General features: G+C 44.9%; 1 protein-coding gene across 2 annotated transcripts; it reads right to left on the reverse strand.

Moving 5' to 3' along the window:
- Positions 1-4,071: 4,071 nt before the first annotated feature.
- On the reverse strand, positions 4,072-27,740 carry Klf17 (KLF transcription factor 17). 2 transcript variants are annotated; one of them, NM_001431158.1, is given in 4 exon segments: positions 4,072-4,300; positions 20,105-20,282; positions 21,457-22,252; positions 26,908-27,740. In NM_001431158.1, coding segments are annotated over 4 exon segments (1,152 nt in total). In that variant the 5' UTR covers positions 26,953-27,740; the 3' UTR covers positions 4,072-4,167.
- Positions 27,741-27,917: the final 177 nt, after the last annotated feature.

The raw sequence follows: 27,917 nt of genomic DNA on the forward strand, positions 1-27,917 counted from the left end.
TGTGTGTGTGTGTACATGTGTGACCCTGTGCCTGTATGTATGCATGCATGTACATGTGTGTGTAACGAAATGGTTCAGTGGTTAAGATTGTATATTGTTGGGGTTGGGGATTTAGCTCAGTGGTAGAGCGCTTGCCTAGCAAGCGCAAGGCCCTGGGTTCGGTCCCCAGCTCTGAAAAAAAGAAAAGAAAAAAAAAAAAGATTGTATATTGTTTTTGCAGAATACCCAAGTTCAGTGCCCAGCACCCACTTTCTAAGGCTCACAACTGCCTTATATAATTATTCTTTTTTAAAGAACCCATTCTGCTTAGTTCTTATTAAAAAGAATATATGTGCCTATGCTTTGATTCTGCAGGGCTAAAGATAAGAAAAACCTTGATGATGTTATCTAGACTGAACTCTTACTCTTCAACTCAGGAGAACTTGGCCACTCTGTAGGATCTTACCAATACACCGAGAGATCAAAACAATATCCTAAGAGCAAAGATTGGGGGCCAGAGAGATGGTCCAGTGGTTGAGAGCACTGGCTGCTCTTCCAGGGGACCCAGGTTCGATCCCCAGCATGCACATGGCAGCTCAGAAGTGCATCAGATTCCTGTCCCAGAAGATCTGACACTCTCTTGGGCTTTGCACACACAAGATGCACAGACATACATACACATACACACAGGCCAAACCCCCATGCACAGTAAATGGAAACATTTTTTAAGAAGAGCAAAGATCAGGGGCTCACTGCATTAGAATTTAGCAGATTAATTTAGCAGATCAGTTCATGTCAATTTTAAATAGACAGTGCCTGGTTTCTTCATGAATTTGTTGAGGGGCAAAAAGTCCACCAAACCCCAGAGCAGGAAGTACTGTGAATAAAATGCAAATTTTCTGGTTCCTATGATTACATGAGCCAGTAAATGGAAAAGAATTTACCAGAGGGCCCTTTCTCTTGTAAGGTTGCTCATAGAACTTACCCTACTTTTCAAAAGTAAAGGAGAAGGGGAGAAGGATTGTGGGAAGGGGTGACCAGAGGGGGCAAGCAGGATGTAAAGTGAATAAGTAAAAAAGAAATCGTCATAATTTTTTTTAAAAAAAGTAAGCTTCCTAGATTGAATATGACATTCTGTTTCAAGTTATGTTTGGAGTTTTTTGTTTGTTTCTCTGTTTTGTTTTAAAAGACAGGGTCTCTCTAACAGCCCTGGCTATCTTGGAACTCCCTATATAGGCCAGGCTAGCCTCAAATTAAAGGCCATTTGCCTGCCTCTGTCTCCCTAATGCTAGGATCGAAGGTGTGTACCACCATGCCTGACTTTACCAGTACCTTTGTATCTATCTATACACTACTCCATTCATCTGTCATCCAGAATTAATGACTACTCAGGACTTCACACACATAAATTGCCTTAATTTTCCTTTCTTAGGTTTATCACAAATGTACTTAAAAATAACTTGGGACTGGGGATGTGGTTCAGTGGGAGAGCACTTGATTAGCATGTGCAAGGCCCCTGGGTTCAATATCCAGCCTGACAAAAGTAATTTTGAAAATGAAAATAATTTCCAATTTGAGCCTCACAAGTATTACATAAAGTTATACATGGGTTTCTGGAACTTTTTTTTTTCTTTTCTTTTTTTTCAGAGCTGGGGACCGAACCCAGGGCCTTGAGCTTGCTAGGCAAGCGCTCTACCACTGAGCTAAATCCCCAATCCCCTCTGGAACTTTCTTGTTCCACTTGCTGTTCTCTGTCTGACATTCATCCCTGGTGTTGATAAGACCACAGTGTTCACTCCGTTCACTGTAGCAAAACTCCTGTGTAACTTAAAAGGATGAAGTGGTGCTGGATTTGGTGATGCACGCTTATAATCCATACTTGGGAGGTAGGCACAGCAGGACCAGGAGTTAAAAGTTCAAGGCCATGAGTTTGAGGCCAGCCTGTTCTACACGAGATCCTGTCAAACAAACAAACAAACAATAACAACAAAACAACAACAAAGCAAAAACAGTGACATATGTAGTATGTTGATTCACAGTTTGGTGGCATCAGCCATGGTGCGTTGGCCCCATTGTGTTTAAGCATGAGACTCTCAGCATGCCATGGCAACATTCAGCTGAGGAAACCCAAAATGGAAAGGAGAAGAGGCACTGGGGCATGCCCTCAAAGATCCAACTTTCTTCTACTGGGCCCCAGTGGTTCCATCCCCTCCACTGTCACCACAGCTTGGAGACTAAGTGTTCAACACATGGGCCATTAAAGGGCATTCAAGATCCAAAACACTTAAAACAAAAAAGAACTTACAACAAGACTCTGTAGGGTAGGGGAAGAGACCAGGGTAATGCTGTGCTTGGGTTTTACAATCATTGCAACAACTATGAAAAGGAAAGATAATTATCCCTCATTATCCACAGCTAATATGCTGGATCATGAATTTTTGGATGGAAGACTATATCTCATTAACTTAAATGGTAACATATTCCGAACCCATCCTAAAACCCCAATCATTTCCCTCAAAGTTCCCTAAAACTCATAACAATCCACAAAGTATTTCACATTAAAGCATTAAAGCCCCCAATTACCTTTTATTTAAAACTTAATGGACTCATTAATAGACCCGGCAGTGTGCAATGTGCAGGCCTAGCGGGTAACGGAGAATACACTGTTGCAGAAGTTCGCTGGTTTGTAGCCACTGGGAAAGTGGGGGTGGAAACAGATCTCCAGGCTGCAGAGAGATGGCCGCTGTGTGTGGAGGGGTAGGCACGGGAATCTCAGGTCACTGTCTCCAGATTTCCACAGAAGGGCAGAGTGCAAAGAGTCAAGGGAGACAAACTCTGGGCGTCAGCAGAGGATCTGTAGAGGCTGCTGTGGTGAGGCTGGATGGGCGCCCTGTCTGGTGGAGAGGGCAATAGAAATGTGGTTGCTAGGCTACACTGTAACTTCAAAATCAATGAGTAAGATGGCTGGTGGACGGGGTTGGGGATTTAGCTCAGTGGTAGAGCGCTTGCCTAGGAAGCGCAAAGCCCTGGGTTCGGTCCCCAGCTCCGGAAAAAAGAACCAAAAAAAAAAAAAAAAAAAGATGGCTGGTGGACAAGCAGAAGCTTGGAGTAAGAGAGTAGGCAGTGGAACTTATATAGCAATAATAATTTAAAAATGAAACCTTTAAACCCAGCAACTCTGGAGGCAGAGGCATGTGATCTGCCTGCACAGTGAAACCCTGACTGGAAAAAACAAAGGGGTAGGGGGCTGAAGAGATAGATTAGCTGTTAAGACCACTGGTCACTCTTGCAAAGGACTTGGTTCAGTTACACACACACACACACACACACACACACACACGGCAGCTCACAACTGTCTGAAACTCCAGTTCCAGAGGATCTAGCGCCCTCTTCTGATCTTTTGACCTACACGAAGGAGGCACACATACATGCAGGCAAAACATTCATACATATAAAAATAAGTATTAAAAAAAGATAAATTACTGGAGCGAAAATAAATTTTAAGAAACGGTCTTTTTAGAGAAAACCGGTTGATCAACTAGCCAAAGGTACGGTCTGCAAACTGCAAAAGAACGTATAACTGCGGCCTCAGTGGGTGAGCCTCAGGCCAGTCTGCCCGCCAACAAGGCCACCGGTGGGATCCATCTGGGAAGCCCGGGGAATCAGCATCAAGCATTACACCATGGGACCTGGTCTGTGACAGAGCAGAATTCTAACCAAGAAAGAATCAGAGGCCATGCTGTGAATCTGTCTGCACATTAGTTAAAGATTCTGTCTGCAGAGTAGAGAAGGCTAAGCAGAAATAACACAGCAAAGGTAAAGAGAGTTGTAAACACAGCATTGTCCCACTAGGACATCTAGGGCACTGGCAGTTCACTGTATTCTACAATTCAGTCTTCAAGGAGATGGCCAATCTGTGTCGTTCAACTCAAGGGCCTGGAGCCCTTGTCTGCCAGCTAGTTCCCACTGTCAAACTGAGATGGTCAGTGGGAGCTTCACAGGACTAGATAAGAGATACTATGGGATTCCATGCACTTCCCCTAGGTAACTTCCGATTCCCTGGTTTCTCCAAACAGAATTGGCCTAGTACTAGTTTGGCAAACTTTTCATTTAAGACAGTAGATTTCAGATAGTGTGTGTGTGTGTGTGTGTGTGTGTGTGTGTGTGTGTGTGTGTTTGCTTGTTTGTTTATAACAAAGTCAGACTCTGTAGCCCAATCTGGTCTTGAATGTTCTGAGCTCCTGCCTCGGCCTCCCATGGGATGGGATTTAAAGTGTATGTTTCTCCAGGCTTCCTAGTGCTGGTATGCAAGCCAACAGTTCTGAAAGAAAAAAAAATCAGTTTTTCTTGTAAAACTGTATTTTTCTCCAAAAATATTTATAATTTGAAAAACCAAAGTTAAAAATAGTAAGTATAATATCCACGGTTGTTTAAGCACTAGGAGGAGGAAGTGAATTCCTCTAAATAAGGACTAAGAGGGGCTGGAGAGGTGGCTCAGTGGTTCAAGAGCACTCTCTGCTCTTCCGAAGGCCCTAAGTTCAATTCCTAGCACCACATGGCAGCCTACAGCTGTCTGATGGTGTCTTCTGGTGTGCAGATGCACATGCAGACAAAGTACCCAGACATAAAATTCATAAATAATTAAATCTTTTCTAAAAACAATTTAGAAAATGTTTTCTTTTTTTTTTTTCTTTTTTCTTTTTTTCGGAGCTGGGGACCGAACCCAGGGCCTTACACTTGCTAGGCAAGCGCTCTGCCACTGAGCTAAATCCCCAACCCCTAGAAAATGTTTTCTAACTCTGACTCAAATTCAGAAGCCATGAGCAAGGAAGGTAGGTGAGGCCTGGTGTGTTAAGGAGCATCTGTCACTGATTACAGCACTCGGGAGGCTGATGGAGAATTGCAAGTGCGAGGCACCCCTGCCTCCATCCCACAAGCAATGGGATTGCAAGCATAGACAGCACAGCCACACCACACCACAGTATGTGGTGCTGAGGATGGAACCCAGGTTTCCTGTGTGCTGGGCCAATCTCTACCATCTCAGCCACATCATCCAGCCCAAGACAAGCACTTAGCTCGACCGAGATAAACTCATCTACCAGAACAAGCTCCAATCGTGTGGCATTGATTTGAAGAAAATGAGCTAGGATCCTTCAGAAGGCTTACTTAAGCACTGTGCATCCATAAATTGGAGTCAGAGAAGATTCTGGTGGCTCTAGTTTGATATAAAACACTCTCCGAGACCTGCTAGTGAGAACAGCAGTAGACTCTGGTGTGGATAGTGTGCTACGTAGATACTGTAGGGGGAGGTTTGCCCACCCGGCTCACAATTGGGGGATGGAGTGTGGAGGGAAGGGACAGAGAGACCACTCAGCAGAACCAAAGTCCAAATTGAGAGTCTGCACTAAGCTAGCAACTGGCTGGAGAATACTTCTCACAGAGCAGTCTCAAGTGCGTGTTACAACGGAGCTTTTAAAGGCAAAGAACACAGAAAAACTACATCCTGGTTGGCAGTTGTAGGGGGAAGTAAAGTGTGAAGGAAGCAAGCAGTTTAACAGAAGCCAAAACCAGACGGCCCCCAGAATTGGGGGGGAGGGGTTGTAGGGGGAATAAAAAGAGAGAGGAGTCAGGTTTAGGGTAAAGCAAAATGGCTCTAGGTGACACAAGACTAGGAACCTCTGTCCTCTCTCTCTCTCTCTCTCTCTCTCTCTCTCTCTCTCTCTCTCTCTCACACACACACACACACACACACACACTCTCTCTCTCTCTCTCTCTCTCTCTCTCTCTCTCTCTCTCTAAGGGAGAAGCTATGGACTTGCAGGATGGCATGGAGTAGTAGTATCTACTCATCCCTGTTTCTAATGAGGCAAAGAAAAAGAAAGGGCAGGGAAAGGAGAAATCAGGGCTGGAGAGATGGCTCAGTGGTTAAGGGCACTGGCTGCTCCTCCAGAGCATCTGAGTTCAATTCCCAGCAATCACATGATGGTTCACTGTGTGTAACTCCAGGTCTAGGAGATTCAAATCCTATTCTGGCCTCCCTAGGTCCAAGTGCTCACAGGTATGCAGACACATAACATGCAGGCAAAAAACTCAAAGACAATAAAAATAACTGAAATTGGAAGGTTAGGTTGTATGTGAGCTTGGCCCAGAGAGTAGCAGGCACTCTTTGAAGGTGTGGCCCCATTGGAATAGGTGTGTTATTGTGGGCATGGGTTTAAGACCCTCATCCCAGATGCCTACAAGTCAGTCTTCTTCTAGCAACCTTCAAATGAAGATGAAGAGCTCTCAGCTCTGCCTGCACCATGCCTGCCTGGATGCTGCCCTGCTCCCACCTTGATGATAATTGACTGAACCACTGAACCCCTGAACCTGCAGGCCAGCCCCAATTATATGTTGTCCTTTATAAGACTTGACTTGGTCATGGTGTCTGTTCACAGCAGTAAAACTCTAAGACAGAAGTTGGTACCAGGGACTGGGGTATTGCTGTGATAGGCCTGACCAGGCTTTTGTTTGGAAGAATGTGTATTTTGGAACTCTGGATTTAGAGAGCAATGGAATGCTTTAAATGGGACTTAATGGGCTATCTTAGTAGAAATATGGAAGACTTTGTTACTGAGAGAGATTTGAATTGTGCAGAGCTAGCTCAAGAGGTTTCAGTGGAGAAGAACTTCAGTACATGGCCTAGAGACTGTATTTGCAGTTTTGGGTGAAGAATGTGTCTGCTTTTTGCCCTTGACTGAACAGTCTACCTGAGAATAAGGCAAAGAGATTTATATTAATTGCATTGACAAAGGAAGTCTCAAAAAATCACAGGAGAGACTTTTTCTCTGGTTAAGTCTTCTGAAGAGTGTTTTGAGCAAGTGTAGCAAGCTTAGAAAGGACAAATATAAAATATATTGTTTACGTATTAAAGGGGCACCAGGAAGTGAAATGGAATTGAATCCTGTGTTCTAGGAGATAACAGACTAAGGGATTTTTTTGGAAAGATTCTACCCAGCTAAATTTAGATCCAGGCATGGTGGTGCACACCTTTAATCCCAGCATTACAGGAGACAGAGCCATGCAGAGTTCAAGGTCAATCTACAGAACACGTTCCAGGAAAGCCAAGCTTAGGCAGAAAGGGAGTTGGAAAACAGAAAGCTGGGAGTAGAATAATGGGAGAGGGGGTGTTCTAGTCCCAGCAAGCAGCAGAACATGGTATCTTCTGCCATGTGGCTCCGGCTTTAGAATGAAAAATAGCGACCACTGGGACAATTGATGCTGGTTATGTTGTAAGACCCCATAGTGGCATTACCTCAGGAGTGCCACCCATGGAGCACAGATTAACAAAGTGACAATAGCATGAGGGTATAAGGATTTATTCTACGTATGTGGGGCTGCTCATCCTCGCAGGGAGAGGCAACCCCGAACCCAAAAACACACAACTTTTATTCGTTACAAAGGGCAGACTTCAGCAACAGGGTTAGCTGACCTATTCTCATTGGTAGTACACAGGACAAAGGATCTGGTCAGGTATTGGCTAGCCTGCTCAAGGGGCTGTTCTTGGCTCAGTTGGTCACTTTCCTCGTCCAGCCCTACACATGGCCTTGGAGAATCACTGAGAAAGGGCTAAGTTGGCATGTCCCTTGGGGGGGGGGGATGAACTGGGTGGTCAGGCAGGGTCAGGATGACATCTTGTGGTTGTTCTTGGGATCTACCACAGAGAGGGGTAGGGTCTTTCCGAGAACAGTTGTTATTGCTTAATTAGCTTAGAATCTTGACCACCAAAACTTTATCATATCACTGGGCATCATGACGTCAGATGTATCTCTCAGAAAGGTCACAAGTTTGTCATAGGCATCCTGACCACCAGATGTATTTCTCAAAACCTTGTTTTTATAACTTTGTTTTTCACATCTATGAAACTTTATTTCTTCAGTTAGCTGGAGCTAAGAAATTAGTGGTGATTAAGAAGAGACCAGCATTTTAGCTAAAGCCCAACCTCGCTGATCTCAGCCCGCAGCTCACTGCTCCCAAACCCCTTGGGAGAGAGAGCTCACCACCCGGACAGGTGGGCACTCCCAAGACTGCAGAGTGGGAGAGACCACCAATACTGCCCACCCCTGCCCACATCTCTGGCCCAAGAGGAAACTTTATACGGCCTCTGGGAACTGGAAGATAGGGGCACTGGAGCGGCAGGTCCCCCACAGTCCAGACACCGCCCAGACCTGAAGGGATGCAGTCAACAGTTCTCTGCACCCAAATCCTGTGGGAGGGAGAGCTAAACCTTCAGAGGGGCAGAAATGCCTGGGAAGCCAGAGAGACTACACTCTGCCCACATTTCTGACTCCAGAGGAAAACACCTAACACCATCTGGGTCCCTGGTGCACGGGGGCTCCCAGAAAAGGCAACGCAGGCCCTCCTGTTTGCCGCCCTCACGGAGAGCTCAAAAGCAGCCCCCCACAAGCAAACTTGAGCCGCAGGAACAAAGGTAAGATCAACTTTTTTGCTCCAAGCGACCTGCCTGGTGGTCTCAGGACACACAGAGGCAAAATTCCTCTGGGACCGGACACTTCCAGTTTTTAGCTGGAGCTCCAACCTCGCTGATCCCGGCCCACAACTCACTGCTCCCAAATCCCTTGGGAGAGAGAGCTCACCGCCTGGACAGGTGGGCACTCCTGAGATTGCAGAGCGGGAGAGACCACCAATACTGCCCACCCCTGCCCACATCCCTGGCCCAAGAGGAAACTCTATACAGCCTCTGGGAACCGGAAGATAGGGGCACTGGAGCGGCAGGTCCCCCACAGTCCAGACACCGCCCAGACCTGAAGGGACGCAGTCAACAGTTCTCTGCGCCCAAACCCCATGGGAGGGAGAGCTAAACCTTCAGAGGGGCAGACACGCCTGGGAAGCCAGAGAGACTACACTCTGCCCACATTTCTGACTCCAGAGGAAAACACCTAAAAGCCATCTGGGTCCCCGGTGCACAGGAGCTCCCAGAAAAGGCAACGCAGGCCCTCCTGGTTGCTGCCCTCACAGAGAGCTCAAAAGCAGCCCCCCCACCCCCGAGCGAGCAACTTGAGCCATGGGACCAGAGGTAAGACCAACTTTTCTGCTCCAAGCGACCTGCCTGGTGGACTCAGGACACAGGCCCGCAGGAACAGCTGACACCAGTAGACAGGAAAGACTACATGCCCGAAAGCAGAACACTCTGTTCCCATAACTGGCTGAAAGAAAACAGAAAAACAAGTCTGCAGCACTCCTGACACACAGGCCTATAGGACGGTCAAGCCACTGTCAGAAATAGCAGAACAAGGTAACACCAGAGACAACCTGATGGCGAGAGGCAAGCGCAGGAACCCAAGCAACAGAAACCAAGACTACATGGCATCATAGGAGCCCAATTCTCCCACCAAAGCAAACAACACTGAATATCCAAACACACCAGAAAAGCAAGATCTAGATTTAAAATCATATTTGATCATGATGCTAGAGGACTTCAAGAAAGACATGAAGAACTCCCTTAGAGAAACGCAGGAAAACATAAATAAACAAGTAGAAGCCTATAGAGAGGAATCACAAAAATCCCTGAAAGAATTCCAGGAAAACACAATCAAACAGGTGAAGGAATTTAAAAAAATGGAAATAGAAGCAATAAAGAAAGAACACAGGGAAACAACCCTGGATATAGAAAACCAAAGGAAGAGACAAGGAGCCGTAGATACAAGCATTGCCAACAGAATACAAGAGATAGAAGAGAGAATCTCAGGAGCAGAACATTCCATAGAAATCATCAACACAATGGTCAAAGATAATGGAAAATGGAAAAAGCTACTGGTCCAAAACATACAGGAAATCCAGGACTCAATGAAAAGATCAAACCTAAGGATAATAGGTATAGAAGAGAGTGAAGACTCCCAGCTCAAAGGACCAGTAAATATCTTCAACAAAATCATAGAGGAAAACTTCCCTAACCTAAAGAAAGAGATGCCCATAAACATACAAGAAGCCTACAGAACTCCAAATAGATTGGACCAGAAAAGAAACTCCTCCTGTCACATAATAGTCAAAACACCAAATGCACAAAATAAGAAAGAATATTAAAAGCAGTAAAGGAAAAGGTCAAGTAACATATAAAGGCAGACCTATCAGAATCACACCAGACTTCTCGCCAGAGACTATGAAAGCCAGAAGATCCTGGACAGATGTCATACAGACCCTAAGAGAACACAAATGCCATCCCAGGTTACTTTCTCCTGCAAAACTCTCAATTAACATAGATGGAGAAAACAAAATATTCCATGACAAGACCAAATTTACACAATATCTTTCTACAAATCCAGCACTACAAGAGATAATAAATGGTAAAGCCCAACATAAGGAGGCAAGCTACACCCTAGAAAAAGCAGGAAACTAATCGTCTTGGCAACAAAACAAAGAGAAGAAACGCACACAAACATTATCTCACATCCAAATATGAATATAACAGGAAGCAATAATCATTATTCCTTAATATCTCTCAACATCAATGGTCTCAACTCCCCAATAAAAAGACATAGATTAACAAACTGGATAGGCAATGAGGACCCTGCATTCTGCTGCCTACAGGAAACACACCTCAGAGACAAAGACAAACACCACCTCAGAGTGAAAGGCTGGAAAACAACTTTCCAAGCAAATGGTCTGAAGAAACAAGCTGCAGTAGCCATTCTAATATTGAATAAAATCAATTTTCAACTAAAAGTCATCAAAAAAGATAGGGAAGGACACTTCATATTCATCAAAGGAAAACTCCACCAAGATGAACTCTCAATCCAAATATCTATGCTCCAAATACAAAGGCACCTACATACATAAAAGAAACCTCACTAAAGCTCAAAGCACACATTGCACCTCACACAATAATAGTAGGAGATTTCAACACCCCACTCTCATCAATGGACAGATCATGGAAACAGAAATTAAACAGAGACATATACAGACTAAGAGAAGTCATGAACCAAATGGACTTAACAGATATTTAGAGAACATTCTATCCTAAAGCAAAAGGATATACATCCTTCTCACCACCTCATGGTACTTTCTCCAAATTGACCATATAATTGGTCATAAAACAGGCCTCAACAGATACAGAAAGATAGAAATAATCCCATGCGTCCTATCAGACCACCACAGGCTAAAGCTGGTCTTCAATAACAAGAAGGGAAGAATGCCCACATATACATGGAAGTTGAACAATGCTCTACTCAATGATAACCTGGTCAAGAAAGAAATAAAGAAAGAAATTAAAGACTTCTTAGAATTTAATGAAAATGAAGGTACAACATATCCAAACTTATGGGACACAATGAAAGCTGTGCTAAGAGGAAAACTCATAGCGCTGAGTGCCTGCAGAAAGAAACAGGAGAGAGCATATGTCAGCAGCTTAACAGCACACCTAAAAGCTCTAGAACAAAAAGATGCAAATACACCCAGGAGTAGAAGAAGGCAGGAAATAATCAAACTCAGAGCTGAAATCAACCAAATAGAAACAAAAAGGACCATAGAAAGAATCAACAGAACCAAAAGTTGGTTCATTGAGAAAATCAACAAGATAGATAAACCCTTAGCCAGACTAAGGAGAGGACACAGAGAGTGTGTACAAATTAACAAAATCAGAAATGAAAAGGGAGGCATAAGTACAGAATTAGAGGAAATTCAAAAAATCATCAGATCCTACTACAAAAGCCTATATTAAGAAAACTTGAAAATCTGCAGGAAATGGACAATTTCCTAGACAGATATCAGGTACCGAAGTTAAATCAGGAACAGATAAACCAGTTAAACAACCCCATAACTCCTAAGGAAATAGAAGCAGTCATCAAAAGTCTCCCAACCAAAAAGAGTCCAGGTCCAGATGGGTTCAGTGCAGAATTCTATCAGACCTTCATAGAAGACCTCATACCAATACTATCCAAACTATTCCACAAAATTGAAACAGATGGAGCACTACCGAATTCCTTCTATGAAGCCACAATTACTCTTATACATAAACCTCACAAAGACCCAACAAAGAAAGAGAACTTCAGACCAATTTCCCTTATGAATATTGATGCAAAAATATTCAATAAAATTCTGGCAAACAGAATCCAAGAGTACATCAAAACAATCATCCACCATGAAGTAGGCTTCATCCCGGGCATGCAGGGATGGTTTAATATACGGAAAACCATCAACATAGTCCATTATATAAACAAACTGAAATAAAAAAAACCACATGATCATTTCATTAGATGCTGAGAAAGCATTTGACAAAATTCAACCCCCCTTCATGATAAAAGTCCTGGAAAGAATAGGAATTCAAGGCCCATAACTAAACATAGTAAAAGCCATATACAGCAAACCAGTTGCTAACATTAAACTAAATGGAGAGAAACTTGAAGCAATCCCACTAACATCAGGGACTAGACAAGGCTGCCCACTCTCTCCCTACTTATTCAATATAGTTCTCAAAGTCCTAGCCAGAGCAATCAGACAACAAAAGGAGATCAAAGGGATACAGATGGGAAAAGAAGAAGTCAAAATATCACTATTTGCAGATGATATGATAGTATATTTAAGTGACCCCAAAAGTTCCACCAGAGAACTACTAAAGCTGATAAACAACTTCAGCAAAGTGGCTGGGTATAAAATTAACTCAAATAAATCAGTTGCCTTCCTCTACACAAAAGAGAAACAAGCGGAGAAAGAAATTAGGGAAACGACACCCTTCATAATAGTCCCAAATAATATAAAATACCTCGGTGTGACTTTAACCAAGCAAGTAAAAGATCTATATGATAAGAACTTCAAGACTCTGAAGAAAGAAATTGAAGAAGACCTCAGAAGATGGAAAGATCTCCCATGCTTATGGATTGGCAGGATTAATATAGTAAAAATGGCCATTTTACCAAAAGCGATCTACAGATTCAATGCAATCCCCATTAAAATACCAATCCATTTCTTCAAAGAGTTAGACAGAACAATTTGCAAATTTATCTGGAATAACAAAAAACCCAGGATAGCTAAAACTATCCTCAACAATAAAAGGACTTCTGGGGGAATCACTATCCCTGAACTCAAGCAGTATTACAGAGCAATAGTGATAAAAACTGCATGGTATTGGTACAGAGACAGACAGACAAACCAGTGGAATAGAATTGAAGACCCAGAAATGAACCCACACACATATGGTCACTTGATTTTTGACAAAGGCTCCAAAACCATCCGATTGAAAAAAGATAGCATTTTCAGCAAATGGTGCTGGTTCAACTGGAGGTCAGCATGTAGAAGAATGCAGATCTATCCATGCTTATCACCCTGTACAAAGCTTAAGTCCAAGTGGATCAAGGACCTCCAGATACACTCAAACTAATAGAAGAAAAAGTGGGGAAGAAACTCAAACACATGGGCACTGGAGAAAATTCCCTGAACAAAACACCAATGGCTTATGCTCTAAGATCAAGAATCGACAAATGGGATCTCATAAAACTGCAAAGCTTCTATAAGGCAAAGGACACTGTTGTTAGGACAAAACGGCAACCAACAGATTGGGAAAAGATCTTTACCAATCCTACAACAGATAGAGGGCTTATATCCAAAATATACAAAGAACTCAAGAAGTTAGACCACAGGGAGACAAATAACCCTATTAAAAAATGGGGTTCAGAGCTAAACAAAGAATTCACAGCTGAGGAATGCCGAATGGCTGAGAAACACCTAAAGAAATGTTCAACATCTTTAGTCATAAGGGAAATGCAAATCAAAACAACCCTGAGATTTCACCTCACACCAGTGAGAATGGCTAAGATCAAAAACTCAGGTGACAGCGGATGCTGGCGAGGATGCGGAGAAAGAGGAACACTCCTCCATTGTTGGTGGGATTGCAGACTGGTACAACCACTCTGGAAATCAGTCTGGAGGTTCCTTAGAAAAGTGGACATTGTGGAAAATATCATCCTGAGTGAACTAACCCAATCACAGAAAGACATACATGGTATGCACTCATTGATAAGTGGCTATTAGCCCAAATGCTTGAATTACCCTAGATCCCTAGAACAAACGAAACTCAAGACGGATGATCAAAATGTGAATGCTTCACTCCTTCTTTAAATGAGGAAAAAGAATACCCTTGGCAGGGAAGGGAGAGGCAAAGATTAAAACAGAGACTGAAGGAACACCCATTCAGAGCCTGTCCCACATTTGGCCCATACATATACAGCCACCCAATTGGACTAGATGGATGAAGCAAAGAAGTGCAGACCGACAGGAGCCGGATGTAGATCGCTCCTGAGAGACACAGCCAGAATACAGCAAATACAGAGGCGAATGCCAGCAGCAAACCACTGAACTGAGAATAGGTCCCCTATTGAAGGAATCAGAGAAAGAACTGGAAGAGCTTGAAGGGGCTCGAGACCCCAAAAGTACAACAATGCCAAGCAACCAGAGCTTCCAGGGACTAAGCCACTACCTAAAGACTATACATGGACTGACCCTGGACTCTGACCCCATAGGTAGCAATGAATATCCTAGTAAGAGCACCAGTGGAAGGGGAAGCCCTGGGTCCTGCTAAGACTGAACCCCCAGTGAACTAGTCTATGGGGGGAGGGCGGCAATGGTGGGAGGGTTGGGAGGGGAACACCCATAAGGAAGGGGAGGGGGGAGGGGGATGTTTGCCCGGAAACCGGGAAAGGGAATAACACTCGAAATGTATATAAGAAATACTCAAGTTAATAAAAAAAAAAAAAAAAAAAAAAAAAAAAAAAAAAAGAAAAGTGGACATTGAACTACCTGAGGACCCAGCTATACCACTCCTGGGCATATACCCAAAAGATGCCCCAACATATAACAAAGACACATGCTCCACTATGTTCATAGCAGCCTTATTCATAATAGCCAGAACCTGGAAAGAACCCAGATGCCCTTCAACACTCAGGGCACACACAGGAGTCTTTTGAGGAATGCACAAGAAGAATTACAATTGAGAGTGCTAGATGTGCAGGGTTAGGGCCCTGGACAGCCTTTCTTTGTCCTCTCAAATAACCCTGCTCTGCTTTCTAGAACTCCTGCCTCACAATCTGAGAATTTCCTATACCCACAGTAACTTCCAAGTTCCCTGCTGAATCCCTCAGTGTCTACCTCTAATCTCTCACAAATCTTTTTTTTTAAGATTTATTTATTTAAGGGGCTGGGGATTTAGCTCAGTGGTAGAGCGCTTACCTAGGAAGCGCAAGGCCCTGGGTTCGGTCCCCAGCTCCGAAAAAAAAGAACCAAAAAAAAAAAAAAAAAAGATTTATTTATTTAAAGTATATGAGTATACTGTAGCTATCTTCAGACACAGCAGAAGAAGGCATCGGATCCCATTACAGATGGTTGTGAGCCACCATGTGGTTGCTGGGAATTGAACTCAGGACCTCTGGAAGAGCAGTCAGTGCTCTTAACCGCCGAGCCATCTCTCCAGCCCTTAAAAACATTTTTCTAAGTAGGTAGGATAATGAATTCCTACTCATACAGGGCTGGGAATAGTTTTGTTTCCCTTTGCCAGAAGACAAGCATATGATACACAAAGCATGAGGCAGTGTGCTTAAGATAAGACCTTAGGTCTCTGAAGGCTGAGGCAGAGAGAGAGAGAGAGATCTGAGGGTTGGCAGCCAGCCAGGACTATGTGGCTGAGTCCCACCCGCCGGTACTACATAGCGATTTCCTGATAAAAAAACAAACAAGCAAACAAAAACCAAGAAAGGTTAGAGTAATCTGGGCCTGGTGGTGCAGACCTCATCCTTGGAAGATTGAGGCAGCAACAATTAAAAAATGCAAGGTGTTGAGTCAATGAATGGCTAGCCTAGGCAACTGGGGACATGGCTCAACAAGAGAGGACTTGCTTTACCAGTATTGAAATAAAAACAAACAACAAACTCAGCACACCTCAAAGTTCAATAAAGTGAATTCCGTGCCTGTGATCTCAGCACTCAGGAGGCTGAAGCAGGAACGTGACCTCAACTTCAAACCCTGCATATCAAGTTCTAGACCAGGCTGGACTACATAGACCATCACCCTCCTAGAAGGCCAGACTTTGAACTCAAGTGTTCCTCTTACTTCAGTCTCAAGAGCGTTTAAGCCTGTACCTCTTCCTCCTCCTCAAGACAGGTGACGCATAGCCCAGGTGGATTTCTAACTATGTAACCATGGATGAATGACCTCAGGTCCCTAGTCCTCCTCCTCTCACTTGCTCAAAGGATGGGATCATGGGTATGTGCCACTATACCCTGCTCTGAACACGATGTCGCCTTACTTTTCTATTGCTGTAATAAAGCTCTGTGACCAAGGCAACATATACAAGAAAGCGTTTAACTGGGGGGGGGGGGGGTCATGGGTCCCGAGGGTCCATGTCCACAGGAGGCAGAGAAATCATGTTGGGAAGGTTGTAGACATTTTGACACCTCAAAGTCTATGAGTGACACACCTTCAACAAAGTTATGAAGGAACTTGAGGCAGCTCAAGCCTGGCAAACATGGCTGTGGAAGGCCTTGCCCTCCTCCCTCCTTCCCTCTGCCTTGCTAAAACCCTTTAGATAGAATCCCTAAGGTACCCAAGGTCTATTCCCTCATTTGGCCACTCCCTCCTCCTGAGGCTGACTACCAAGATCCAGGTATCAAAGCGTTGAATTCTAGCAACCAAAAGCCCCTTTGACTCACCTAGTTAACATGCCCTATCAGAATTAAACACCTTGTTCTAGGAGTTTCCCCCTTTACCTTTATAAACTCATTGTCTGTGGGCATCTTCTATTCAAAGGCAGTCCTTTGTCTAATCCTCCCTGTCCCCTTCTGTGTGGTGTGCCCTGGAGTTCTCTGTATTGTGGTGTTAATTCCACTGCCCCAAGGACAGCTGCCTAGTTGTACTTAGGTGACTTCACCAGAACCTTATCCCCATTGAATTTGTAAAATACAGGTAGAAGATAGGAGGAGGCCTGTGGATGAGAAGGAAGGATGGAAGTTTGAAGGAAGAGGAGGAGACTGGAATGGAAAGGAGGAAGAAACAGGAGGGAGAGGAAGAGAAGTCCTGGCAGGACAATATGGCAGGTGACATTAAGATTCCGCTATGTGTATTTATAGGTTGTTATTAATGTTCTTAAGGGATGGATGGTACTAGGCTTTGTATGTTTAGGTGGGCAATTATATCTTATCAATTGGGTCAAATGTTATTGTGTTGTGTGTTCTTTTATGTGTAGATTTAAGTGTAATGGAGTGTGGGGCAGCTGGTCTGGGCCACCACGGAGTTGGGATGTGTGTTTCTGGCATGGAAACCTGCCTTGGGAACTAGATAGGTAGAGAGATTCCTGCCAGGCTCAGAGAGAGGCCTTCGGCAGTGTGATATGGGATGGAGCAAAGCGGGTGAGAGGCTTTGCTGACTGAGAATTAAGATCTCCAGCAGATATCTTGGGGCACTGAGTTGCTGGACCTAGTGGGGATAAGACTATCATACTTTTTAAATTTTTTTATATTTTACAACAACACCCTTCCTTCCCTTGCCTCTTTTCTCCCTTCCCCCTCTTTGTCTTTGTCCTTCATCTCTGCCCTCTGGGACAAATAAATCTTTGTGCAGAGAGTTTGGTCTTAGGGTATCTTGAGCAAACTGCGGCTCCCTACAACTTACACCTCTCAATCCTTCCCAAACAGTCCCACCAACTGGGGACCAAGCATTCAAACATGTGACTTGTGGGCACCATTCTCACTCAGGAAGTAATTGATAGAACAATGTGAACAAAGAAATTCCAAACTTTAAGACAAAAATCTTTGTATTAAAATTTATTGGAGCTCAGACAGAGTAGGAACAGTAAAGTTATACAAAACTGGCCGCTGCATTGTTTAGCAATGGATTCATATATGATGAAGACAATAACAGTACCAGTTAAAACAATCCAAGAGCAGATTCATCTCTGGAGGCTCAAGGGGCAAATGTGTTGTATCATATGTTCAACTTGCCATACCAAGCAAGCTCACAGCATTTTCTAACAGCTCTTTCAGTAGCTCTGACATCTACAGGCAGGGGTCAGTTCTGGTCACCATTGCTCTCCAATTCACCCTTGGCAAATGTTATCAGGGAAAGAGCACCCATCTTGTATCCTAACAATCCTGTTGGTCTCACACATGGTCATGGGGAAGATAAAGACCAGTTCTGGCCCATCATCTCCCCAGATGACCTGCCTCATAGAAAAAGCTGGCATTCACCTAGGAACAAGAGACTTCTGGTATCCCTAATCTCAGTTGCCTGGAGCTCGACACAGGGGAAGCCCTTAATTTTTAACATAATGTCAGGATGGCTGCCCACACTTGCTTTGGCTAGTGACCCTGTCAGTGGCCATGCAGAACAGAGCCAGCACAGCCAAGGCTATGGGGGCTTACCCAGAGCATCTGGTGCCTGACTGCACTGAACATATTCATAAAGTTTTGCCCATGGTCTTTTCTGCTCCTTAACAGTCATGGTGACTTTGCCTCTAAACCCACAGTGCCCAGTGCAGGGCTCAACCAACAACACAAGGACGTGTCCAGAGAACGAGGCATGGCTAAGTCCTTTAGGTCTGACTATGACACATCTGTGATGTCTTTTGTTCCTGGCACATCCTTTAGCTGTCCCTCAAGTCCTGTGTCGTGGAGGTTTGTGGGCTGACTCTTGAGAACTTGCCAGGGGACACTGCACCTAGCTAGGCTGAACATGGTCCCTTAAGCCTAAGATGATATCACCTTTCTATAGTCAATTGGCACAGGACTGGACCTAAGTCTAAGAATATCTGTAAAAAGTGCCAGGTCTTAAGGAAGAGACCCACTTTGTAAAAACAGTCATGATACTGGGGATCTGACTCTGCCACTGGCTTGGCATGAGCTCCTTTTTTCTTTTCTATTAGCTTAATGCTCAGTAAAATGACCAATTTAATACAGAAGTTCTAGATGACCAGGATGAGTTACCAGGATAATTACTGTCCCTCAAAACCAGAAAGCCAGGCAGGAGAGGCAACCAGTTAGGAGTTTACCTTTAACTCCAGAACTTTCCAGGCAAATACGAGAAGGCGGCCAGTCAGCTTAGCCTATGTAACTCATCTCAAAGGCAAAACAAAGGCCAACAAGATGATTCATGAGGGAAAGGTGCTCGCTGCCAAGGCTGACAGCCTGAGTTCAATCCCAGGGATCCACACACTAGATCACGGACTCTCGAAAGTGCGTATGACGACAATCTTCCACCTGGAGTTACTGTGGGTTTGTCCTCAGCCCTCCCATTCCCCAGGCCATCTCAACAGCCTACACGCTTTTATTTGGGACATTCAAAGCCAAGGAATAGGAAGGAGAACATCAAGTGGAGAAGAAAGGATGGGAAGTAGCCCAAGGCAACAGTTCCAAAATGGGCAACCTTGAAGATGCAGGCCTGTCTGCTATTTGGCAGGTCTCCCCACAGGTTGTGCTGTCATCGAAATACGGTGCTTTCATGGGGGTGAGGAGATTAGCTGCCTGCCTCTCTCCTATCTCCCATCCGTATTAGTCTCCTCACAAGGCTTGGTTTTGGTGGCCCCATGAAATGCCAGATGCCATGTCTTGAAACGGGCATTCAAGGCAAGAGTGGAGGGAAGAGACAAACTCTGGGCATGTAGACAGTGAAGGCCAGAGAATCTGATGCTGTACACACTTTATGTCCAGTATCTTCCAGCACGAAGATGTAAAAAGTCTAGTATTCAAAGACCCTTCTCATGGTCCTGCCCTGGAAACTGTGGAAGACCCAGGGAGAGAACATGGGTCTTCATGGAACAGGCACGAGAGAGTTTCATGCTTGGGGTTGACGGGAGGTAAGAGCTTTGCAGTCAAGTCCTATCTCTGGCCCTGCCTTCTCATCTGGGGGGTGGGGGTACCAGATTTTGAGGAATCCAAGATGGTGTCCAGAGCTTCATGTGGGCCTCCCCACCACTTAATCTTCCTGTCTCCATCTGAACTTTCACCTACCCCAGAGATGATCTGGTCTTGGGCAACAGAATCTTGGGTTAGAGACTACAGGAAAGAGAGCTAAAGCTCCTGGACCGGGAGCAAGAGGACCATCTGTCCCATCTGTCTGTCCACAGTTGGCTTGAGGTTGCAGGAAGTCTTACTTGGGCAGGTGAGTTCTCTTGTGCTGCCTGAGATGGTCAGATCTCATGAACTCTCGGTTACACTCATCGCATTTATGTGGTCGATATCTGGTATGGATCCGTTTATGTCGTCCAAGCTCATCAGAGCGGAAGAACCTCCATTTACAACCTTTCCAGTCACATATGTAGGGCTTCTCACCTAGGGAAGAGAATGGGGAAGAGTTAAATTAGGTACAAAAAGCCACAAGGTGGGAAAGGAAGACCAGTGGGAGGTAAAGACCACCAGATGAGATGGCAGGCTAGTGAGCCAGGAGGGCTTGCCTCCAAGCTTGGAAGAGAAAGGGTAGTCTTGTGTAAAACAAGCTCAATTGTGTTGAGCTTGGCAATTGGCTCAGGAATTAAGTGTTGTGAGTTTGGTCTAATGCTGTTTGTATTATGTTGATCTGGGACCCCAAAATTGCATGAGAATCTGCACATCGGCTGCAAGACACTGAGGAAGCCCTGCCCCCACTTGGTTTTGATTGGTAAAGTTGCTGATGCCAATGATTGGGCAGAGATACAGAGGCAGACTTTGAGGATTCCTAGGCAAGGGACCAAAGGAGGAGGTGGTGCCTGGAGAAGGCAAAGAGGGGACACCATGCCTGAGACGTACAGGACAGAGCACATAGCTGTCATGTAGGAGCTGGGGGAATGCAGGTCTGGGGGGTCCGGGGCAGCCACAATGGAATATAAGTTCTAGCAAGTGATAACTAGGGAATATGAGGTAATTGGCCACATAGAACTTTAGGAAGTAGGGCTGGAGAGATGGCTCAGCTCACTGACTGCTCTTCCAGAGGTCCTGAGTTCAAATCCCAGCAACCACATGGTGCCTCACAACCATCTGTAAAGGGATCTGATGCCCTCTTCTGGTGTGTCTGAAGACAGCTGCAGTGTACTCACATGCATAAAATAAATGAATAAATCTTTAAAAAAAAAGTTTAGGAAGTGGCCCAGCCACTGAGCTGCTTAAGAAATATAAAAACATAAAGCCTATGTATGTACATGTCTTTCATTCAGGAACCCAGAACATTGGGGTGGTAGCAAGGAGGTCAATTGAGTAGAGTTAATCGGGTACTGCTAAAGTACTTGTTGCTCTTGCAGGACCCGTGTTCGACTCCCAGCACCTACATATGGTTGCTCACAACCATCTATAATTCTTGTTCCATCCAGGAGATCCAAGCCTTCTCATCTCTGTGGGCACCAGGCATGCACATGGTACAGAGACATTCATAAAAGTAAAACACTCATTCACATAAAATAAATCTAAGAACGGTTTAGGAGGAACCAAGGTTCCTATACCCCTTTCCCCGCCCAACACCCAACACATCATTCACCTGTGTGTTTGCGTAGGTGACTCACGAGGTGAGAGCGCTTGGTGTAAGCTTTTCCACAGTCATCATATGAGCAGACGTAAGGCCTTAAAACTAGGGACCGTCTCCTGGTTGCCCCTCTTGAAGTACTGGCGGTCTCTCTCTCCTGTGGAGCAGGTGTGGGCTGCTCACACATGAAAGGTCCTTCCTGGACATTTGACTGGGTCGCAAGTGAATCTTGGGAGTCTATAGGTAGCAACTGCTGGAACCTAGCTGAGACCATTTCAGGATTTACCGAGTGCAACATCTGATTCATATAGGGGGTCACAGCATGGGTCTCAGTGGAAGGCATGCCTGGGACCAAAAATATTCCAGGTTTTAAAGAGCCCGTGGTGGCAGGTACTGTTGGGGATACAGAATAAGGCATTGTTGGGGCATTGCTGTGGGTCATCACTGAGACTCCACAGGAAGCTGGGCTTGACAGGCCACCCTGAGACATCAGATTCTCACTGAAGGAAATGGCCACTCCCAGAGTACCTGGATTTCCGACTGGCATCACATGGGATCCCCTCCCAATCGATCTCTGACAATAATTCTGGGAAGGTGTAGGAATCAGCTGGGAGGGGCACCTCGCACCACTCTCAGGTAGTGACCTAATGAACTGTGGCTCCCATCCTCCCTCACTGCATCTGAATTCCTCAGCTGAGGCCATATAAGGCCTCATCAACTCTGGTAAATATTGAGGGGCTGGTGGCTGATGAAATCCGCTGTTTCCAGAAGACCCAGGCATATGCGACACTGGCATCAACATCTCGTTATCCTGCAAGAAAAGTCACATGAAAACAAACTTCCTTTTGCTCCACTTCTAAGTTCCACACGTTCCTTACCCTAGGACAGGCCAAGGGTTAACTGACCATGGCTGGTCACAGGAGCTTGACAGGCTGAGAAGAGTCTGCTCTGCACTCTCCACTTCAGGCTGGCTGAGATTCACTGTGTAGCCCAGGGTGTTGCCTACTTACTGGCAACATCCTGCTGCTAAGGTTTACTGGCACGAGTTACCACTCCTGGGTCCAGGGCAGCCAAGATGGAATATGTGTTTGCTAACCAAGGGACCTCATTGGTTATGCTTATGTGGCCATTGTGGTATTTGGATCTTTGCAGGTGGCATCTTGCCTGGAGCAGCTCATTCTGTCTGAGAATGGAGCTTTCCATGTTGTTAATGATAAGAGGGGCGTCAAACTGTCAGTTTACCGCTTTCTTCCTGGATACCAGAATGGGTAGATTGAAAAGACCAGAGCTAGGGAAGGTACTTCAGTGCCCAAAGCATTTACCACACAAACAGAATTCCAATTCATGTAATGCTGGACTCCATTAACAAATGCATCTTGGGGCTGGAGAGATGGCTCAGGGCTTAAGAGCACTGACTGCTCTTCCAGAGATCCTGAGTTCAATTCCCAGCAACCACATGGTGGCTCACAACCATCTGTAATGGGATCTGACGCCCTCTTCTGGTGTATCTGAAGAGAGCAACAGCGTTCTCACATACATAAAGTAAATAAATCTTTTTTTTAAAAAGTGTATCTCTTATCCCAGTGCCACATACACTGGTAAACAACCAAAACTAGCCCCTGTCTCAAACAGCGGGAAGACAAGGAATAACATGCAATATTGTCCTTTGACCTCCTCATGCATGCTCACACTCACGTAGAGTCCCATACATGATACACATACAAATAAAACCTCTTGGCTGGGTGTGTTGGGACATGCCCTTAATCCCAGCATTCCAGAAGCATAGGCAGGCAGATCTCTGCATTCCGGGATGCCAGAGTCACAGATACATACATACATACATACATACATACATACATACATACATACATACATGATGAAAACCTCCCTTCCTGCAGGTGGGTCCCAGGGATTGAACTCAGGTCACTAGGTTTGGCAGCAAGCACCTTTACCTACTGAGCCATCCCACCAGACCGCGTTTGCATTTGAGTAAAACAGGCTACGTCTAACTGTTAAGCACTGTTTTATTAATGGTGCATGGAATGAGATGTTTATGCAGGTGAAGTTTTGTTTTTGACCATTCTAAATACTAATGACCCGATACATTTAAAGTGCAAGTTGTTAGGTGAGGGACTGCTGGGGACTTCAGAGAACACCAATGTGGCCATTAGTCACTCATGTTACACTAAAAATTCTAAGAGAATTCCACTGTTAGCACACTCCCAACCTAAAAGAATTCTAATAAGGTGTATCTGGGGCTACCAGGCTCTGAGAGGTCCACATCTGTAATCGGATCTGTGTTTGATAGACCGAGCAGCCTGGTCTACAAAGTGAGTTCCAGGACAAGTTAGGCATGCCATAAAGAAACTGGGAGCTCAAACTTAAAAGAGACCAACAGGAAAAAAAAAACTCCCATGTTTGATCAATACATGCCTGCAGTCAGTTTGCTCTTAACCTGGGCTCCATATTAGACACAGAGCTGCAGGGTGAAATCCTATCTCATAGGACAAAGCAAAAATCCCATCTCAAATCCCACGGCAAAGGCAGCTATAAAGACAGGAATTCACCCCCAGGTTAACAAAGTGGCCAAGTCACTGCTGTTTGACTGTCCTGCAAACATTTTTTTCTTTTCCAAAACAAGGTTCCTGTGTGTAGCCCTGGCTGTTCTGAAACTCTCCACAGGCTGGTCTTGAACTCAGAGATCCACCTGCCTCTGCCTCCTGCCTCTGGAGGTGGAAATGAGAAAGTACAATTAGAAGTATATTATTTGCTGGGTGTGGCTGTCCACACCTTTAATCTCAGTATTCAGAAGACAGGCAAGCAGGTCTCTGTGAGGCCAGCCTGGTCTACAAAGGAGTGAATTCCAGGACAGCCAGGGCTATACAGAGAAACCTGGTCTGGAAAAAACAAAAAACAAAAACAAAAGGATATTATTGTAATTTAAACAACATGTAATACTGAGTTCTAGATTAGAAATATGAAAGTTTGATTCAATGCCAATTGTACTTTTTGAACTTAAGCAGTTTACCATGAAGAAAATAGTTACAGAATATATACAAAAGAAGTTGTTGGGGTTGGGGATTTAGCTCAGCGGTAGAGCGCTTGCTAGGCCCTGGGTTCGGCCCTCAGTTCCGGGGAAAAAAAAAGTTGTTATTAATTTTAACAGAATTAATAGTATTTTGGCAAGCTGGATACAGTGACACATGGCAGGCAGATCTTTGTGAATTAAGGGTCAGCCTGGTTTTCATAGTAAATTCCAGACCAGGGCTGGAGAGACGGCTCAGCAGTTAAGAGCACTGACTGCTCTTCTAGGGGTCCTGAGTTCAAATCCCAGCAACCACATGGTGGCTTACAACCATCTATAATGATATCTGGTGCCCTCTTCTGGTGTGTTTGAGGAGAGCAACAGTGTGCTCATATAAATAGAAAAAAAAATTTTTTTTAATTCCAGACCCGTAGGGACTATAGAGATTCTAAAAAATAATAATAATAACTTTCTGGCTATGCAGGCACATTTTTAAACGTTAGAGGGGAACAGGGACATGAAACTGCACCCTTAGTTAAGGACTTAGTGGCCGTTTATAAGGTTACTGAGGGAAGGGGCCTCAGTTATGGCACTGGTAAATTATTCGTGATGTAGTAAATAAGCCCAAAACCCACAGGCATATATGAAATCCAGTGGGTTCCTAAAAATAAGGAACAAGGGCTGGAGAGATGGCTCAGTGGTTAAGAGCACTGACTGCTCTTCCAGAGGTCATGAGTTCAATTCCCAGCAACCACATGGTGGCTCACAACCATCTGTGAAGAGATCCGATGCCCTTTTCTGGTGTATCTGAAGACAGCTACAGTGTACTTATATATAATAAATGAATAAATCTTTAAAAAAAATAAGGAACAAGACATAACCATTTAAACTCAGCGTGCAATCTTAAAAAGGGCACGAGAGAAGTTGGAGGAGATCTGAGGGAAAACGGGATTATCGTACTCAGTATGCATCATATACCTATAAAATAAACCATTGCACAGCGAGCCCTCAACCCTCGGCAAGCCCTCAAGTCAGAGTAGACTTGTGCCAGACTTGTGGGGAGACTGGATATGTGGGTGCATTCCTTAGTCTCAGCACTCAGGAGGCAGAGCCACATGGGTCTGGGGGTTAGAGGCTAGCCTGGTCTACATAATGAATTCTAGGATAGCCAGGCTATGTAGAGACTTTCTCAAAAAAGCTTGTGGAGGATTCCTTCTGGGATGCTTGGCCTCTTCCTGTCAGGGGTAGCCCTCTATTTTCCAAACATTTCCCACCAGTTCTGGTTCCATAATGGCTCCCCATGTTCAGATTCTCCTCTGTAGGCTAAGGCTCACTATTTAACCCCTCACTGGATTATCACAATAGCTTTCTAAGTATGACCTTCAAGTGAGCCTCCATATTCTCTGAAAACTTCTGGAGGGAATGTTAGAGTTAGAGGCTTTAATATTTCTGTTATTAAAGACAGATGTGGTGACACACACCCTTAATCCCACCAAAAAATAAATTAAGCATGACACACCCTTAATCCCAGCACTTGGAAGGCAGAGGCAAGCCAGTCTCTGAGCTTGAGGCTACTCCGGTCAACATAACCCAGAATAGGAGGGTTATGTTGACCTGGAGACCCCGTCTCAAAATAAATAAAATTGTTACATTTTTAAAAATGGCGGGGTTGGGGATTTAGCTCAGAGGTAGAGTGCTTGCCTAGGAAGCGCGGTCCCCAGCTCCGGAGGTGGGGGGTGGGGGGGGACTTTAAAAAAAAAATGGCATGGTGACTCACACCTTTTAATCCCAGCACTCTGGAAGCAGAGGCAGGTAGATCTGAGTCTGAGGCCAGCTTGGTCTACAGAACAAATTCTAAGGCAGCCAGGGCTACACAGAAAAACTACCTACCTTTCAACCTCCCCACTACCCTAACCACGCCCCCCACCCAAAAAAACGCCAGTGGAGTCTGGCAAAGGAGTCCAATAAATAAATGTCCTCCCCAGCATTCCCACAGGACAATCGCTCTCAAAATCCCTGGTCTACCCAGAGTTCCAGGATAGCCAGGGCTCACAGAGACGCCATCTTTAAACTCCTTCCCCCGCAACAAAAAAAAAAAAAGGAAGGAAGGAAGGAAGGAAGGAAGGAAGGAAGGAAGGAAGGAAGGAAGGAAGGAAGGAAGGAAGGAAGGAAAAAAGTAATCTACTCTATTAGTGGAGTTTGGCAAAGGGCTCCAATTAGTAAGATTTTCCTCCCCACCCTTCCCATGGTACATAAATTTCTCTCTCTAAAGTTCAGCTGAACCCGTCCACCTTCACCACCCAACACAGGCTCTAACGCTTGCTTTAAAAACACACTTGATTAACTAACAAGCCTCCCTTTGACTTGGGCCCCCTTCCCCTCCACCTTCAATCCATTCTCCACCAACACCTGCACCACCCTAGGGTGGGCCCCAGACTCACCATGGGAGACTGGTGCATAGCCTGCTGCTCATTGTCCTGCTCCATGTCGGCTGAGTCCCAAGTTCAGAACAAACCGGGAGATTAGCCTGGCGCCACACACCGTCACAGGCATGGATCCCAACACCGCTACGCCATAATCCCACAATGGCTGCGTGGAGCTTTTATTTGCCCCTGAGCGACTGGGCGGAGTCAAGGCCACACCCACCCAATGCCTCCCAGCTCATCATCCATCCAGTTCCACAACTCGTTGTAGGCCTTATGCCTCAGGGAAATCACTGGACTTTACCACTTTTTAAAGACACTGTGTCTGCCCTTCTCCACCTAGACCTTCTAACCTACAGTTTTGAGCAACTGTTTGACCCAAACGGGTTTTGGGGAAACCGCGATCTGAGACTTCAGTCAAGACAGCCTCTTTAATCTCAGTGGAGAAACAGAAGACTGGATGACAGAGGCAGGGCGGGTACACAAGCCTCTGCAGACAAAAGAGACGCCATAATCCCTCCAGACTAACGCAGTAGGTTTTCATAGGGCAGGATCGATGGTTCCCGCTAAGGATGAGCACCTCTGTCCTTTCTCCACGCAAAGTGAATCCCGGATGCCCACACCATACAATTTAGGCATCCCACAGTATGAACCATACCTTGTGTGTGGGCACTGATTCTCTGTAACTCCAGTTCTAGGAGATTGGACACCCTCTTCTGATTGCCTTGGGTACCAGGCATGAACACAATGACCATGCATACGTGCAAAATACTCATCGTAAAAATAAATGTTAAAAAAAAGTTTCTGGAGAGGAATAAGCCAAACAGACAGATCTCTGAGTTCAAGACCACCCTGATCTACATATTGAGTTCCTGAATGGCCAGACCACATCGCAAAATGAAAATTAAAACTAAGTTAGTGATATACTTTTGAATCTGGGCATAGTGGCACACACCTGTAATCCCAGTGTAAAGACAGGAAGATGCTGAGTGTGGGAACAGTCTGTCTGTGCAGTGAGGACAGTAAGA

Source organism: Rattus norvegicus, chromosome 5 (genome assembly GCF_021556685.1).
Source record: "Rattus norvegicus strain SHRSP/BbbUtx chromosome 5, alternate assembly SHRSP_T2T, whole genome shotgun sequence".
Taxonomy (NCBI): Eukaryota; Metazoa; Chordata; class Mammalia; order Rodentia; family Muridae; genus Rattus; species Rattus norvegicus.